Here is a 19,694-nt window from a genome sequence, read left to right as displayed (position 1 = left end):
GTGGCCTTCTCTGACAGAAGAACACACAAATTAAATGGTTGTCCAGGACCAAATTGTCAGCCCTGAAAACATACATATGAGGAACTCCATACAAACTGAACAGATTATACTTAGGAACACAATTATTTATATATATATATATATACACACACACACATATATTCATGGAATAAAAATTAGTAAAAAAAAAAGTGACAAATTTGAAAGAGAGCAAAGACTGGTATATGAAAGATTAAGAAGGAACTAGAGAATATGTTATAATCACGAAAATGAAAGAAGAAAAAAGAAAGTTTCTCTCTGGAGAACTATTCTTTGTTGTTGATAATGTTATTTTTCCACGTCTACATTCTACCCCAGGTCTAGCAACAACGACTGGACTACTGATCAATATGTCTGACCTCACGCTGTTCCCTAAATTGTCTTTTCTCCATCCCTTAAGGCAAGGTTTATGAGAATTTAAAATGCTGGTTTTGGATTAAGACACCAACAGGGGTCTCAGTTCCTGCTGGTTGAAAAACATAGTAGTAACTGTTAGATTTGATATCTAAACACTAAAATCTGACCAGCATAGTTCTACTGTCAAAATGTAAAATTTTTTTAAAGTAGAGATGGAAAATATAGCAGAAAAGTAGAAAAATGAGAAAAAACACAGACTTAAAAAAATAGAAAACATTAAACAGTCAACCTTTTCAGTACATATTCACTCAGCTGTGACCAGTTTATGTCAAAAAGTCAAGTTTAAATTTTTTTTCTACTCCCTTGCCTTGCTGTACTTGGTACACACACTTTCCTTCTAAGCAAAAGAATGTAATGTTCAAGACTCAAAACAAAGAGGGGATAAGGGGACAGAAGATATAGGAGAAAGAGGATAATTTTTGTTAACTTTTCTATACTTGTCTATATTCAGGGAAGCTACGTCTGTCTCATTTACCAAGGTTGTAGAAAAATGAAAACTATAAGAAAATACCAAAAATAAAATTATTAGAAAATAGTGTCTAAGCACAACACAGAGAAGTTAATAGTAGTATGAAATTAAAAAGCATGAAGGCATAGAAGGACCCAAATCATTTCTGAGAAGGATTCACAAAGATAACTTGCCTGAGAAGGAAAAGTTGATAGTTAAATTTTATGCTAAATCTATAAAATCTTTTCCCAATTCTAATAATTGCTTCAATGGCTTCCAATTGCACTTCAATTAATCTAAATCACTCAATATCTATGTAAATATAAATCTATACCAAATCATATTAATTTGTGTTAAAGAAGAACAATTCAATAACTGAACGAAAGACCAAAGAGTTCCTTCAGGATACAGAGTTTTGTCGTAGCATCTATGCAAACATACAGTACTATAAAACAACATAACTTCATAATAGGTTAACTGGTTAGCTATTCTGGTACTGGTCCAGAATTACTGTGGTGAAGTATATTTGAAGGAGTATGTCCACAAGAGTACCCTATGTTTGGATGCTTGATCACAGAATTTTTAGGAAGGATTAGGAGGTAGTCTTGATGGAGAACTACCTTGTTAGCGGAACTGTGTTCCTGAGAGGGAGATGTGGGGTTTCAAAAGTCTCCCTGCTCTGTGTCTGCTGCCTGCAGTTCAAGATGTAACATTCTCAGTGACTACTCCAATGCCATGAATGCTTGCCACCATACTTCTGGCCTTGAGGATTATGGACAAACCTCCTGAAACTGTAAGCAAGCCCCCAATTAAATGTTTGTCTTCTAAAGGTTGTTTTAGTCATGGTGTCTCTTTTCATAGCAGTAAAAGAATAACTAAGACATTGGCCATGCCAGTAAGCTTAGAAACACTGAAATAGTTTCAGGAACTACAAAAGCATACAGGTGAAGTTGTATACTCGAATGTAGATAAAAAGTTACAAAGATAAAACCACACTATGCAGTAAGGCAACAGTTTACTATATGAGAAGAACAGAAACTAGTATTAAGTGGGAACAAACTCTACTTAATAGAGACACCAACTCATGATTCAAGAGGAAGATTCCTGAAATCTTTAACTACATTAAAAACTAGTGATCAAACTACTCAAGTCACTCACCTTAATTAAGGATCCTAACAGAAACTCAATTGATAAAATGCAATCTTCATAAAGATGGATTTACAAATGTCAAAAGATGTAAAATATGATCCCCATCAACTTTGATTAAACTACAGAATTGTTTCAAAGGCACGACAAAACTACTTTCCACTAGAGCTTAAACGGGAGAAAACAAGTCACCTGCACGCTCCAAAAAGCATTCTAATTTGAATAAAGGGTCTATCTTAATGCTTCAAACTACAGGTCTCCATATTATTGGTTCATAGCTTCTAGCCTAACTGGTACCTATTCTGTACTAGACACTGTTCTAGACGTTAGATTTAGCTACGACAAAAGGGGCAGAAGTTGTTTATGTACTCCTGAATTAGTCAAAGTTAGTATTACTATGATGAAATACCATCACCAAAAGCAACATGGGCAAAGAAAGAATTTTTTTTTTTGGGGGGGGGGGGGGGGTTACATAGCCAGAGTCACAGTCCACTGAGTGAAGCCAAGGCAAGAACTCAAATGGAGCAGGAACCTACAGGCACAAGCTGATGCAGAGACAATGGAGGAGCTCAACTTACTGCCTTACAGAAACGAGGACCAGCCTAAGGGTGGCATCCACAACAGATAGTGGATATAGGCAATACTACTAGAAAATGACTTTTCTTTGCAGTAGTAGTATGTGAAAACCAGTATCTCAAATGGGATCATTTGGATGAAATAGAGAAAAAAAGACATTTAAGGAATGGTTATAATCTGTATGTTGTGCAAAACAAAAGCACAGGGGAAGTAGAAAAGTGAAAAGGGAACGGGAGGATCCTAGGATTTAGAGGAAAAGAAGTGTGATGGATGTGTCAAATGGAACTATAGGACAAGAAAACCTTTCTACAAAAGGACAGAGGGACTTACTGTTCAACTGTGAAACACCTACCTTCTTCTGTATACCATAAACAAGCAGAAAACAAAGCATACACTTCAAACTGACTCCAAAATACTCTCGTCCTTACTCCAAGTGCATCATTATACATGAGAAACACTGCTCTTTAATCTTGGTTTAAGCATCCCTACATAAGGACAATGATCTTTAATTGTTACAGAAAAGATTCAATTTTAAAGTTTCAAAAGCAAACACTATAAGCTCACTTGATTATTCTCTTCCCAATTATCCAAAAATTGTATTTCATGAAGAAAGGTGTTTTTAACAACAAAATTCCTACCGGGAGGGTTTGGTGGGGAGGTCAAGTTCCCATTCTTGAAGTGAGTACAATGGATTTGTTCTCATGCAGCTGCAGCATAAGGGCACACCACAAGGAAGCCAGACACACTGAACTTACACTAGCAAGGCAACTCCCACTACTGTTAGGAGCTAAAGGCATAACCAGAGACAACAAAAATAAATACAATAGACCAGCCAACTCAAAATTACATAATACAAAGGATGAAATCCACAAAAAGCAATGTCAAGAACAAGGCAACAGTAAAAAAAATTATTAGAATTAGAAAGAGGTTGACAAGACAGAGGAACTGGGCCACTGCTCACACAAAGAGGTGTCTTAATATTGAGTGTGATAGAAACTTTCTCCAAAAATAGTTGCATACCACCTAAATTCCTTTGGGTACACAATTTACTACTATCTCTCACTCAGCTCAACACACAATATGAAAAAAATAAACAATTTATGTACATTTAACCCTTGTCTTCTAAACCTTTGTGTACAAATATGCCTATACATAAAATTCAAGGTACATTAACACATGTGATGTCCAATTTTTCTAAGGCCACCAGAACAGAGATAACTATGCTGAAAGAATTTAGAATAGAGTCTAAGACAGGGAAAGTGAACTGACATTAGAAAGGTCAGCTCGGAGTCAACATGTTCTTTCTCAATATAAGTAGGTATTCTGGTAAACAAGCCTGTGGCTAGACCATACTGTGAAAAGAGTGTGCTTTCAGGAGCTCAAACAAGACTGAAAACAAGTACCAGGAAATAATCACATAAGAATTCAGTCATATCTGTGACTATTCACTATCTAGGTCTGGAAAACACAGTTTCAACTGTTATTCATCTTCCCTACCCAACAGCAGAACCCATCTCTCACTGCATAATTAAATGTCAAGTTAAGATGACTAAATGATGCTTATAGATAAAGAAGTTACCTCCAGTATACAAAAAGCTTTAAAAATTTTTAAATAATATGTATGCATTAATTCAGAAACTAAACAGACTACGTTATGTAGGTAAACCCCAAAACAGTAATGTGAATCAAAGTAAAGCTCTATAATCTTATTTATGCTCCCAATTGGATGTTCAATAAATGATAGGTATGATTAGAGAACAAGCCAAAACTTGAAAAATGCAAATGCCCTACCCACAAATTCAGGAAAAATGAATTGCAATACTCAGGGCTAGAATTTGCATGAACAGAAAGATGAAACACAAACTTACATTTTAGAAACATTTACTCCCCTTGAGACATCATTAATTTCTGCCACGTCCTCCAGTGCATTTTGTGGAAACAACTAGTAATATATATATATTTATATCAAGTGGTAGATAGCTGTAAATAATGGTGCATAAGCCTATTAAGGGTAGGAATATATATGCTTCACTTTCTGCAGGTCTGATGAAATTCTAAGATCCAAGTTAATTTAGAAAATAAGTAAGTAGTCCACAAGAAGATACAATCTCAACCAGTTTACAGTATAAGTTCACTCATTCAATATTTTAAAATGATAGAGGCAGTTAAATGAAAAGATTTAAGCATGTTTTGAATGAGGAAGCCGAGAAACTAAAGCTACAGATTCACAACAATGAATCAAAGACACTAACTCTGCATTTCTCAGAAACCTTTCCCAATCTCTCCCCTTACCCTGACTTGTTCTAACAAAACATTTCTTCCCTCATAATTCAGAAACTTGAAACAATATGCTTTCTTTTTATTGAGTAACCAATGTAGAGGAAGTTGTCTTGTACCACATAAGCCAAAGTAGTGAAGGCTTCATTCTATTTGAACTGAATCTGGAGGATAATGAATACATTAAACAACTCTAGAAACATCAAGAATGAAGGCAAAGCAAGAAAAAAGGGTGGCATTACTTGGATTAATAGTTTGTTCTCTTTTGCAAGACAATTCCCTGGAGTCATTCTCAATTCTGCAGAATTTACAGTAGAGGCATTGGCATCTTTGAATCTACACAAGTCTTATCTCATAGTGCCTTAGAAAGCAGAAACACTACCTTCTTCCAGGTCAAAGGACAATTAAGCCCCTGATTCAATGTCCTCCTTTGGCAATATTTGAAAAGACAACTACTCTGTAATCTCAATGGTCCTCTCTTAGAGCAAAATCTGTTATCACCACCAAAACATTTCTCTCATTTATAAAAGGGAACTCCTTCAAACCTCATGTAAAGCACGTCCCCACACCTTTGGGTGTCTAACCACACAGCTGTTTGTGTGTCTACGATCTGTGAGATGAAGAATCACATAGACAAAAATGATATGCTGGACTGTCTTCACAGATGTTCCAAGAAGATAGGAGAACTGGGCATTGAAGGGTAGTGTCTCCATAAAGCCCCTTTCATTTAAGGCCCCGAGTGGGAAGTCTTAAGGAGAATGAAACTTTCTAAGAGTACCAGGTATGCCTTCACAACTAAATATATTAGGTGGGAAACAAACATTAGTTTGATGGCAGACTATACGTAATCATAAAGGATGTTGAAATATCTATGGAGCCCTCAGATAACTCTGGAGAAATTCTGGCTACTTTAGCTACACTGAGAAGCTTCCTAGAAGGAAAGGTTATTCACCAAATATATCGCATAATCAGTTATCCTTACTATAGATAACAGCCAAGATGATATGACTTTGTCACAATTTAAGCTGAAGTGGGCAATGATATCACATTAATCATGGACAGCATTCTGGTCAGCTTCAACTCTCTGTCCAGAATTAACGTAAAGACTGTATGAGATTTGTTTCCTCAAACGCCTTCTGCAAATAACTCTAGACATATCATAGGTAGTGTGAGCTTCAAGGATGGGAAATGAGGTTCATAGTGCTCACACCATGCCTACTGCTATGAAGTCCTCTGTGGGCTGAGGAGACAATTCAAAGAATACAGGCCTTTACATACAAGCATAATGTCTAGAGGTCAGATGCCCAGCATCCAGCACCTTACAATCCCAGCTCTAAGGAGGAAGAGCTCAGGAGCCCGAGAGTAGCCTGGTCAGCAGACTAGCTGGAAAGAGAGACCTATAGATTATAGATTCAGTGAAAGGCCTTGTTTATATAGAGAGCAGTGTGTTAGATTTTGGATATAGAATATAGATAGTCTATATTCTAGAATATCTATATTCTATATAGATATATAGCTATATAGGCAGGAAAGAAAACAATGTCTAATCTCCACAGATGCAGCTTATCAGAGCACAGACAGTGAGAGGCATTGTCTTTCCTATTGGCATCTAGGGGCTGTGGGAAGGGAGGGGAGAATTGGTAATTTATATAGAAGCCTGGAAATTGGAAAATTGATCAACTGTGGAAGGCTAGGTTTGTGGGTCTCTTCTCTCTGGAACTGTTTACTCAAGCAAGCCAGGCTCACAGATGAAACAGGTTGTCTGAGCCAACAGTCCTCTCTGGGTTGTGGCCTAATGGCAATGGGTGATCAAGTTCAGCTGTAATCTCATAGGAAAGTAATCTCATAGGAAATCTCACAATCAAGGTACACTACCAGAGACAGATTAAGAAAGACACTCTTAAAAAAGAAGAAAAAGAAAAGAAAAAGGAAGGAAGGGAGGGAGGGAGGGAGGGAGGGAGGGAGGGAGGGACAGTCAGTCTATCAAACCTTAGGCCTCCACCAGTATGTACACACATGAAAACAAAGATTCACACACACATCTGCCTACAAATGCTAACATACAGATATACACACATATATATAATAAAAGAAAGAAAGGGGGCAACTTTCTTTTTTTATTTTATATATTATTTACATTTCAGATGCCATCCCCTTTTCCCATTTCCTCTCCCTAGAAAACCCCTATCCCATATGGGGGGGGGGGGGGCAAATTTCTAATTTTACTAGAAGATTTTGTCTGAGACAGGTACCCATTAAACTGCCAAACTAACTATATCAGTCTATATTCTTAAAATTCCCAGACACAGGTTCAGAATGAAGGCTGGGGCACATCCCTGGGGTGGGGAGGGGAGTTGTAGTTCTCACCACAGGGTAGAGGACATATCCACAGAAGAAAAGTCAAATATCAACCATAAAATTTGAGTCTCCCTTTGAATCCTGTCCTAAAAACCAGCCAGTCCTGATTAACAAAAAAATTTTCATAGACTCTCCAACCTGGAATATTCCTTCTGATGCCCCAGCAGAGAACAGGTTTGGCTAAAGATAACAAAAATCCATATACTAGAAAAAGAACAAGGGAAAGGAGAAACTGTGGCATGAATCAGAGACTGCTTAGTCTATACTGATCCCAGATGTCCTCAAAGAAAGATGTGGCCAACAAGAATGGACATTATTGCGACAGGCACTTCGGCTTTTCGAAGGGAGCCATAGCAGGTTCACCTGACCAAGCATCCCCAAGGACCAGTTTGAACCACATCAGAACTGGTTTGACCACTAGGGCATTGCTGTGACCTGACACTTCTCCTTTATATTACATTGAGTGTTAAGTTGTTTACATAACCGCCCTGGGCGTTCTAGAAATCCTATAAAGCACTCAGTGTCATTTTCTGCATAAATGATCCAAAACGGATTAGGCTGTTTGCACCTGAAAGGCTCTCTGATATATTTGAAAAGACAAAATATTCTACATTTATTCCAAGCCTAATGTTTTTACTTTTAATCTATTTCCTAAAACTAAAACTAAGGCCTGAAAGATAATCGTTAGTTCATCCTAGGCTTACAGTTGTAGTTTCTTTCCAGACTATATCAAAAGGAGAAAAGCATGCTTCATTCTATCACAACCACAATCAGAGAGACTATCTTTATTATCAGAATAAAATCTAAAATTTCTCTTTAAGACAGATATCAGAAATACGCATATCAATAAAAGATACTCATTATTCTTTATTAAGTCCCATTTTCTCCAATTTAGAAGCAAACAATTAGTTTCTACTTAATTTAGTAACAAAAAAGTTTTATTTTTAATTTGGTGATTGCTAATATCACCCACACTAGTACATTTTAATAAATGTAAATTACACATCTAATAGAATGAAGTGGGCACTTAGAACAACAAGCTTTATGGGGAAATATAGCTGGATCACTCTAAGATGTGCCTTATTTGTGGAAAATCTAGAGACAAGAGTGTTTTATATTATATTACTATATATTTATATTATATTACTGTAATATGCTTGATTAGAAAGAGCATACCAAGTAATATCTCCCCCCCCCAAAAAAAAGTAAAACTGCTTTATCTTTTTGTCGTGTAATTGTTTTTTAAAAAGTGGCTGCCAGACAAGCCAACTGTCTAGGCTGCTGCGTCTCTGCCTATCTCAGCCATGTGGCCAGAGGCCACGTGCACAACCGCAGCTAGAAATGGCCAGCTAGAGACACCAGCCTTGCCACCCACAAGACACCAGTGTGGGAGATGGCTCTGCCAATCTTCCACGCTGTCTCTGCAAGGCTGGGCAGTGGCCGGACCATCCCGCCAACCACACAGGATCGGTACAGATGTGACTCTAATGCTTAGATTATCCAAAGGCTTATATACTTAGTAATGATCCCCTTATGTATGTAAGATACCCTTACAATCAGAGGTGTAACCCAATACCCAACCTAGATATACCAACTACTTTTGACTGCTACAGACAAGCAAACATCAGCCTCCATCTCACCTCTCTTGCTCTCCATCTCTCTCAGCTCCTCTTCTCCTCTTCTTTCTCCTCCTCTTCCTCTCTTTACTCCTCCCACCTTAGTTCCTCCTACATCTTTTTATATGAAAATATGGGTAGCTAACTGGCTTTCTGGAAGATGATACCTTCTAGTCTTAAGCTTGCCAGTTTTTAGGTACTTTATACCTTAGATTTAATATGCAGAAGCCTCCATCATGAAGTAAAATACTTGGCCAGGCATGGTGGAACACACCCTTAATCCCAGCACTACAGAGGCAGAAGCAGGCAGATATCTCCAAGTAAAAGGCCAGGATGGATGGATGGATGGATGGATGGATGGATGGGTGGATGGGTGGATGGGTGGATGGGTGGATAAGTGGATGGATGGATGGCGTGCAGGATGGGGTGGAGTGGAAAAAGAGAGAGAGAGAGAGTGTGAGAGCAAAAACCTGGGCTATAGGGAGACGGCTAAGTAGATAAAGCCTTTACTGAACAAGCATAAGAATCTGAGTTCAGAGTCCCAGAACCCACATACAGATGTACACAGTGCCACATGTATCTCTAACCTCAATGTTTCTACATCAAGTTGGGAGTTAGAGACAGACGAATCCCTAGAAGCTCACAAGCCAGCTAGCCTGTCATAGGTGTGAAGAACAAGAAATCCTTTCTCAAACAAGGGGGTTGCGGACAGGACTTAAAGATGTTCTCTAACTTCCACAAATGTGCTGGGATCCAACAAGGCTTGTGCATTCGATAAACCAGTGCTGTTAGACTGAGACTGGTGTCTGAATGGTTTGTGCAGTGATTCCCACATCCTAGGGACAAAGAGACACACAAAGAATTACAGAAAAGATAAGAAGGAAAATTAAGAGAGTGAACGGAAAAGGAGGGCAGCAGGTAGAAGAGAAAAGGCAAAAGAAAGCAAAAAGATGAGAAGAAGAAGAAAGGCAAGGGGTCAGGAATCAAAACAAGCAACCCTGGCTGTGAGGTGTACAGATCAGTACAGGATGCTGGGGAACCCCAACTTATTATCCCCTAGCAAGATGAGAAGCTGGTTCTGGAAGCTGGACACAAACAATAGGTATCCTTTCTCCTGATCTTCAGTCCTGCACTCTGACCTAATTAATGAATCCAGGAACGGGCTTTCAAAGGAGCGAATCATAGCGTGTCGTGTGACATAACAAAACATTCATTAATATTACAGTTCAAATATCATCTGATTTTTCTTGAAATATCATGTACAAAATTTAATTTTAACTTGACACTTTTAAGTTTTAAGATTCTGCTTTTTCCTCCTTTCACACTTAGAAACAAATCAACATGAGCCGCACTGCATAGATGCCTCTTTTTAAAGCACCCATAATATTTTACATATATAAAAACTTTTATATAGTTTAAATCAGATTCCTGTCATATCATTCAGCATACTAGTATCTGAACACTCACTATTACTTACAGATACTCCCAATATCAGTTATAAAATCTACAATGAAGTTACAATTCATATAACTAAAAAAGGGGCTTAATTTAAAAATAATTAGCAAACAGTAACAGGACTTTGTGACATGGTTTGTAAAAAATTTTGTAAGTTTACAGTTGGAAAGTAAACCTAAGGAAGAAACCATAGGTATTCACCAAGACATTTGTAAGATGTTCTGAGAATACAAACTGGAATCCTATATATTCATTATATAGAAAACACAAAAGGACATTTGCAGTTATATGATGTTTACATAAAATTCAATCACAAGACAGTTCCAAACAATACACATGATATGTCACTGAGAACTAGACTTTCAAACAAGAAACCTACTTGCAGTTGCACTGAATTATGCCGGAGGCCTTCCACAATGGAAAAAAATCTGTCAATTTTTCTTTCTTCTCCAGCTGAAGTCAAGGCTTCTAACACTTCTTCAAGGCTATCAGAAATTTAGACTCTATTAATTAAATTGCAATGATCAAATAACAGAAACAGCAAAATACAACCATTTATCCTATTAATTAAGTCAATGTGCCCAGGCAACAGTGGTATTTCTTAGTAGCTTAATGAGTCTGTGTCATGACTGCAAGTGCATGCCAACTGCACAGAGGAGTGGATGCCCTGGGCCATCTCCAGTCACACCCATCCTCACTGCACTTGCCCTGTCCCACTTCTCCCCGCCTCAGGCTCTCAGCCTCTTCCCTATGTTCACAGTCTTCTAAGCATACATTAGCTCCCTTTCCCCAATGGGACCCACTAGAGGAAAGTAAGGTGTCTTTCTGTCTAGAATGAGGCAATACCCTAAGGACGTATTTTGATTTTTTTTCCCTGCCAATACCTTGTGAAGGTGTCTGTCAAGCATCTATAAATCACCAAACACCAAGGACTATTTGAACAATTTTTACTAATATAACCTCATATAGGACCTTTTACTGTCTAATTGATAAAAAACTGTACAATATGATACAATGTTTTAATGCATGTTGGAGCCATGTAATAATAACTCAGGAAAAGTATATCTACTCCCACATATGACATTCTCTCATGACAAAAGCCTTTAAAACTCCTTCTACCTTTTTTAAAACATATATTATCATTTTCAATAATCAACATATCCTGGATTTTAATGTACGTAATCATATGAAGTGGATATGTTAGTATTCAATATAAATAAAAAATCAAGGCAGAAAGGGACTGAACAACTTTTGACAGTGTAACATGTACTTCTCCAAATTGATGATGCATGGATCGAAACTCTGGCAGCCTAGGAAGCAAACTAAATCATTAAATGTAAAATAAAATATTTATAAAAGGAACATTTTCGCTTTAAAAAATATATAAATTCATCTTCTGTGGATGAAAATATATACCCCTAAATATTATGGTAATCACTATCACATTCATTCCAATTCGAGAAACAATAAAAGCAAAACAAAAGGGCTGAGACTAGAGCTCAGTGGGAGAGGGCTTGCTTAGAGAATCTGAAGCCCTGAGTCTCATTCCCAGCACTGACAGAGATAGGAATTGCACAAAATCTGTTGCTGCTCAGGAGAAGGGTGGGGGAGGAGGAGGAAGAGGAGGAAGGAGGAGGGAAAAAGTAGTGAAAGAGAAGAAGAGAGGACAAAAGAAAAGCTAAGGAGAAGGAAAGTCTACGAGGAAGAGGAGCAAACAGAGAGAGAGACAGCAAATGAGGGGAGAAGAGGAAGGAGGAAAGAGAAGGAAGGGCTAACAAAAACTAAAACGGAAGACAGGAGGAAGCACTCAGAACCACACATCAACTCTTAGACTTGCATACCAACATCTAAACAACCTCTCTTAGTTGGGGGAAGTAATGAAATTGGATGTTTGGTGTTTTCCATGCCTGGGACCACAGTCCAATTAGCTAAATGACCACAAGAGGCACACGGGCACAGGAGCCCAGTTGCAGAGTGGTGTCAGTGGTGTGTGCTTTGGCAGGACTGCCCCAAGCCTGACGCTCAGAGATCATGGAAGTTCTACCAGATGAACTCAGGTTAAGATCACATCTAACTGTGACAGGGAGCGCTGTGGGTGCAGGGTGAGAGAAGCACAGCTCCTACTGTGAGAGAGAACATACCAGCAGCTCTGACCCACAGACAACTCTGGAGGGTTTCTATTCTGCACATTTCTTGTTCAGCATGTCAGTTCTTCCTCTACATAAGCAAAAAGCTAACATCCAGTAACCTAAAGATATACATGGGATCCACCACTGGATGCTGTTTGCCAGCAGACATCCTGACGACTCTCCTTTCTCTGGATTTTACATCTCCTGAAATGGCGTATTGAAACCAGGCCCAAGTCTAGGCCTTTCAAAATAATCTAGCCAGGACTGTTTCAATTCTCTGATAACTATAAGTACTGCTTTTGTTCTTTAGTTGTTCAGTTTTCTCATTTAAAAAGATTTTTAAAGGCTTTTTTATAAATTAGAATCCTAATTTTGCTTAAGGAGGGGGTTGTATATCTTATCATTAGGATCTATGTTGAGTAGTTGATTAGTTGCAACCATAATAAATGTAACCAAGTGCCTAAATACTTTAGTGAGTTTTTAGTACTATTACATATTCAACTTGTCACGTCTTACATAGAAATTTTCAAAAACTAATGTACTTGTTTTTAGGAAAGGTCAGTGTGAGTCAAAACCTCAATTAATTGTGCATAAAACAGAATTAGATAATAAAAGAACCCACTTGTATATTTTCACCCTCCCCTTAGAATTTTTATTAAGGGTTGAGCTTAAAGCAGTTTAAAATATAATGAGAAAATCAGTTGTTCATAGGATTATTTTAGACCCCTAACTAATAATTTGCTTAACAAAATGATTTGGACAAATATTACAATTATGCAAATAAGAAACTGAACAAACTACCTGCAAATAAGTCATGATTTAAACTGTAAACTTCTGTAAATCACCAGACGCAGTGGTCACAGTGAAAACTTACATGCTCTCCTCCCCAACAATGCACACTGCAGAGAGAAGCTTCACCACATCCGCCATCACACTCGGCTGCTTGGGATCCATGGCTTTTGCCAACAAGGAAAGACTCCTCTCGTCACTCATAATTCTTTCTAAGCCATACTGTCACATTCAAAAATAAGTTAAATGTTAGGAGGGAGTACAAAAGAAAGTGAATATATTTTTAAAATTACATTTACATCTGAGAAAGACAACGTATGAAGATCTAACATCATAAAAGTTTCCCAAGTATCCACTTTGTGGTAAGAGCTATGAAGTCTGCCAAATGCAAAGAACCTTTGGAAAAAAATGAGGAATTCTCAAGTGACATACAAAACAAATAAATAGCCAAATATTAAAATAGACACTGGGGACAAGAGCATCTCTGCTCTGAGAAGGTGGTAAAGAAGCTACAAGCAAACACACAGATCGGCACTGGCAAGAGAAAGGTAAGGTTGACAAAACCATGAATAGCTGTGTCATTTTCATGAAAAAATAAGCAATTTTAGATAGTTAACCCAGTACATAGGTTAAATGCATATTATTTTAAAGATGTATATATCTTTTCGCATAACAAAAATCTGCATCAAGATAAAAATGCATACAATAGAAAACAGCAAATAATACTCCTGTAATTCAAAGGATCCTTCTACATAGTATGGCACTTATGAATCAAGTCACTACTATAAATAAACACAGGACATTTAATCCCAATTATATACCTATCAATTACAGCTGAAAATTGCAATAAATAGAAGTATAAAAGGCAAAACTCTAACAAGCTTAAACCAAAATTATTTTTTATAAAATCATATTTATAACTTTATTATCTCTTATATAAGTATTTATGTAAAGACAGAAAACAAACAAATTGCCACTGTGCTGAACTACTACACTTGCTGAAAAACACTAAGGTGCACACAGATGACAAAGGAAGTGCAATCAGAGGAGCCAAAGCCACAGAAACAGCAGTGGGGAAAGCTCTCTTTCTGCTTACTAATGGGAGAAAGCTTACCAACAATTAAATTGGTCGGGAAAGGCTTGCTTTTATAATGTTCTGAACTGTTTCATAACTAGAAGCTAAGACTGTAAATGCTGGCATACAGCTAAAAGCCTCATGCCTTGGTGGTATTACAGAAGATTGTCAGTAGTCTATAGAGCACCATAGACCTGTCACAGAAAGTCAAAGGTTACCAAGTACAAAAGGCAGGCTTTGGCCTAACACATCTGTGGGCTGGGTAAAGCTTGTCTCCGATGCCTGCCTTCCAGATTCGGTATAACGTGGTTTCCCCAGACCCAAGACAATCTTCGATGTGAGCAGGCAGACTTTCTGTCTTTTCTATCCAACTTTATGGTTTGAACTACTGTGGAGGAAGGCTATTATGTGAGCATACTCTGATTTCATGCTTTCATTACCACTCTGTGATAAGAGAAGCATGCTCTTTAATTTTCTCAATGTTAAAAAATATTTTTTTGAATAAAATAAAAATAGAAAGGCCAGATTAGCCCTTTTCTGTAACTACTACTAAACAGGGAACTGCTATATACTTCAATAAAACAATGTATGCAATGACTTAGAAAAAAGAAACCAACTGTGAGAAATAGTTCACTTACCAGTGCTAACATCAAAATGCTTTAATGAAGGTTTTTACAAGTGAGAATACTACCATCAATTTATGAAGGTCTAAAAGAGTATCTTTCCTGAATGCCAAGGAGCCACTTGGGGTAATATAATTGGCCTGTTCTATACCCAGGTCCAAGGCTGGGTTCTATTTGTATTCCACAGGAGTCCTATTGTTACCTAACAGAATTCCAGGCTGCTGAAAATGAGGAGTTTAAGTAAAGAAACAAAAATACTCTCACCTCTGAAAAGACACCCACCATTGTACTACATGACTATGGAGATAAGCAATGGTCAGTGGTGAGTGTACCCCACAGCAGAGAGAATGTGAGTGATGGGAAGACTAACTGCAAGAGTCCCTTGCTAATGGGCACACAATTCAAACCCCAAACATCCAAGGAAAAGATAGTCTTTTTTATTGCCTCCGTGTTTTAAAAGATCCACTTAAAAAATGTTTTAGCCACATTTAATGTGATAAAAGAAATTCATTTCTATAGAATGTCACAGTTGTACATATCAATGACATACTTAATTGTTGATACCAAATAACTTGAAGATTATATTTCCAGCAAAGACGTCACAGTGACAATTGGCAAAGTATGCACTTGTATAGCTGAGTCAATGAAGTGCTGGAGAGCTAACCGCAGCCTCAGACAATCTGACCATGATACTGAATGTGAGAATTTAGACATTAAAATATTAATCCCAAGCATCAGCAACTGAATTTGTACCCTCGTTAGCCTAAGTGCCGCCATCAAATTCAAATGCAGTATTTTTATGGCTCTGCATTAACAAACTACAAGAAATAAAATCTACTATGATATAACAGATTGAGGAAAGAATATAGATATGTTACCCTCAAATGCTGACGAAAACCAAGTAGAGATGTTATTTTGTTACATACTAATTCATTTTAAACCTTAGTCTTCTGAAATTCAATTTTAGTTACATAGAGGCATTTGGTTTGAATAAGACACACCTGCATTTCCTCTCCTATGAGCTTCATGTAACCAGCAAAATTTCCCTTCAACTTCCTCACTTTAAGAGCGGCTCATGCAGGCTGGAGAAGATTTTCAAATCCTCACTGTAAGTCTTACTTGTCTTATACTTCAAGAACAAACAAATCGCCTACTTCAAAAAACAAAGATTAACTCTCCAAAAAAAAAAAAGAGTTCTGGGTCTATTCATCAGGCAGTCTCATTAGAAAGTACAAGAGTGACCAGGAAGGAAAGATGACTCAGCACATAAAGACACTTGGGCCAAGCCTGAGGACCTGGTTCAGTCCCAAGAACCAATGTCCATAAGCTGTCCTCTGACCTCCACACTTACACTGCGGAAAATGTGCCGTGTACAGACACACACAAACACAACATAAACAGGTGTTTAAAAACCTTTAATGCTTTCACATAAACCACAAATAATTAAAAAAAAAAACGTTTGCTATAATAAAATTACATAGTAATAATTTAAACATTTATATATTTAACCCTGTGAATGTTTATTTTTTTTAAAAAGGCAAAAAAATCCACATTAGAAAAATGTACCGTTTTCTATATAACAAGTATCACACATCACAACACCCAAAGGTAACCTTTTCCCATACATAACCTGATGTCCAACAATAACTAACATACCCATCATTATTTCACTCATTGTGAGATGGGGGAGATCATACTCAGAGCTAACGAAATGGCAGGAAATGATGTTAATATCAGCAATCAGCAAAATGGGGGTGGGCTAGGCAGTGAAGGTCTGAAGTATTCTGTTTCATTCAAATGTACTACACACATGCTACAGATGTGCCATATGCTGCCTCAATAATAAATGTATCACATTTCCAGAATCTTCTCACACTTGTATACATTAATTTTATATTCTTAAGATAAGAAACATGAGTCTTCACAAAACTTGAATCTATGGTAGCATGAAAACATATAGCTAGTAACTGTGTCGTATACTAAGGCTTTGATCCTGCTGAGGTTTTGATAATCAAGAGGGAGAGAAGCAATAGAAGAGTCAAAGAGGAGATAAGGGGAAAGAAAGAAAGTTCATCCCAGACAAGGGTTTAAGCTTCAAGAGTGAGCCTGTTCACTGCCAAGCTTCTCCTAAGATCTGCTGCTCCATCAAACTGGAATAAAACCTGTTATCACCCCGTAATCTGCAAACAGAGCCCTCAATGGTGATGCTCTCGTTCACGTGAGAGCCTGCAGTGAGCACGCAGCAGCTTCCTCTGCTTACCTGTGTGTTCATCAGGGCTCTCAGACACTGGATAACTTTGTGCTGAGTCTTCATCACAACTTTTTCTTGACTGCATTAAGATAAAAGATAACAATATTGGCTTACAGTTGGACATACTAAGAGAGCTTAATTAAAAATTATTAACAATACTCACATTTGCCCATTAATTAGTTTTTCCAAAATGTCCAGTAATATTCCAAGTCCCTCATGTCCAAAGCTTTGCACCCAACTTAAAAAAAAAAAAAAAAAAAAAAAAAAAAAAAAAGGTGAGTTGCACGTTAAGCTGAAACTTAGCAAAAATAAGAAATGCTGTATACCTATCCCTATTTTAAAAACTTCAGTCGTAATCATGCCTACAATTCAAGCATAACACTAGACACAATACTGGTGGTGCTTCAGAAACCCTGACTGTAGGAGTTAAGGAACAAGACATCAGTGGGCTAACACGGTTCACTCTGGCTGCTGAGACCTGAGTCTCACCAAGCTCCATGTTCAATGTGTTGGTAACTATGAGTCCTTCACTGAAACACAAATTACTTGTACCAAAAACCTAGGAACACTATCAAACAGAGCTTCACTCAATCCATCAAAACAACACTGGATGAGTCTCAGACTGGTCTACAGCAAAGAGCAAACATAGGGCAGAGAAGAAACAACTACAGGGAGAGGCCATAGACTGAAAGGAAGTAAAGGTTAAGGGGCAAATGAAAAGGGACATATTAGGAGAATGGCCCAAACTACAAAAATACAGGTCTATAAAACATCCTAAGTTTCCAGAATTACAGGGGAAATTAAATATTTTTCATGTATTTCAGTCATGACTGAGTGACACTTATTGACATTAGACAACAGATCATGTTGACCACAGAAAATTCACTTTGAAGCAAATAGACCACAAGTGGTGATGTGGAAACCTGTGTCAGCACAGAATGGAATGATAACTGTATCTCAAAAAAAAAAAAAAAAAAAAAAGTAAAGGGAAAGGCAAGAGGACTTCTGTTAATAGTTCCTTATGTGCTGTTTTCATGTCCTGTTTCCCATGTGTACAGTGTATGAGAACTAAGTGCTAAAAATAAAGCTTTCATCTAACAAGCAAAAGTAAGAGCATAAAAACATCCCAGAACACACTGCAACTTTTCAATTATGATACAAAGTAAGTTCTCCACTGAAAACAAGCATAAGCAAGAGTGATTCCAGCCTAAAAACAAAAAAACAAAAATAAAGTAAAATAAAATAAAATAACTGCCTGGCTAATGCATAAAGTCTAGAAGTAACCCTTTACTTCCACACTCAAGACATTTTCTGCAAGGCAATTTTAAGCACACTCTGGGGAAAAAGTCTTTCCCATAAAGGCTGTTGGGAACCTTCACATCCATATGTAGAATGAGGCCAGATATTTATGTCGAGTTACAAAAGCTGACTACCATAAACTGATGAAAGACTTATATTTAGAGTTGAAACAATAAAGCTACTGGGTTACAAAATAAGTGCTTCCAGACACTGGAATGGCAGGATTTTTTTTTTGTGACAGGTTCTCAGAGGTACAGGAAACAAAAGCAGAAGTAACCAAATATGATCACATCAAACCAAAGGCATCTGTACCACCACAGCACAGGAGGCAGCAGAGAGCAAAGACAGGCAACACACCTGGGAAAGCATTGGCAAACAAGACATCTCACAAGAGGTTAATCCTCACACTAGAAAGAGGGTTCCTGAAACTCCCAACGATAACAATAACCTGATTAATGAGCAGGGAAGCAACCTATATGATATTTCTTAAAAGACAACAAAGAAATAGTCAACAAGTAAAGGAAATATGCTCAGCAGGCTAACAGCCAGGAAAAGAACAAGGCGAAGAAAAGCAAACTCCCATGCCATTCCATAAAGAACGGCTCTTTAACAAAAAGACAAGAGGAAAACCATCTGTCAAGAGTTGGGGGTAAAGGGAAGGCTTACACATCACTGGTAGCAATGCAAATTAGTACAGCCGTTACAAGAAACAGGGAGAGGTCTCTTGACTATTTAATAAACTACAATATGAATGATCAATTATGAATATTCAATTGCCCTATTTGAAGGACTGAAGAAGCTGAAGAGGAGGTGGCCCCATAGAAAGAAGACCAGCAGTCTCCACTAACCCAGACCCCTGGGAGCTCTCAGAGACTGAGCCACCAACCAGGCAGCATACACTGGCTAGTCTGAGGTCTCTGCCAATGTGTGTGTGGGTGTGGGTGTGTGTAGAGAGACAGACAGACAGAGACACAGAGAAAGAGAGAGAGAGAGAGAAGCAGAGAGAGAGAGAGAGAGAGAGAGAGAGAGAGAGAGAGAGAGAGAGAGAGAGAGAGAGAGAACTCGCTGTGGACTACCTGGTCTGGCCTCCTTGGGAGAAGATGTTCCTAATCCTAGAGAGAATTAAGGCCACAAGGAAGCTGGGGGTGTTAAGGGCAGGAGCACCTTCACAGAGACAAGGGGGAGGAGGATTTAGA

General features: G+C 37.8%; 1 protein-coding gene across 1 annotated transcript in view; it reads right to left on the bottom strand.

Moving 5' to 3' along the window:
- Diaph3 (diaphanous related formin 3) overlaps nt 1-19,694 on the bottom strand; it is a 475,947-nt gene that overhangs the window by 312,720 nt on the left and 143,533 nt on the right. The window contains exons 6-9 of the mRNA XM_076930674.1: nt 17,363-17,437; nt 17,209-17,278; nt 13,336-13,472; nt 10,712-10,817 (exon numbers count right to left, since the gene is read on the bottom strand). Coding sequence (XP_076786789.1) covers nt 10,712-10,817; nt 13,336-13,472; nt 17,209-17,278; nt 17,363-17,437 — 388 coding nt within the window. The remainder of the gene's footprint in view (nt 1-10,711; nt 10,818-13,335; nt 13,473-17,208; nt 17,279-17,362; nt 17,438-19,694) is intronic.

Source organism: Arvicanthis niloticus, chromosome 3, assembly GCF_011762505.2.
Source record: "Arvicanthis niloticus isolate mArvNil1 chromosome 3, mArvNil1.pat.X, whole genome shotgun sequence".
NCBI classification, from domain to species: domain Eukaryota; kingdom Metazoa; phylum Chordata; class Mammalia; order Rodentia; family Muridae; genus Arvicanthis; species Arvicanthis niloticus.
Note: the sequence above shows the minus strand (reverse complement) of the source record. Positions and strands in the feature narration are given on the sequence as shown.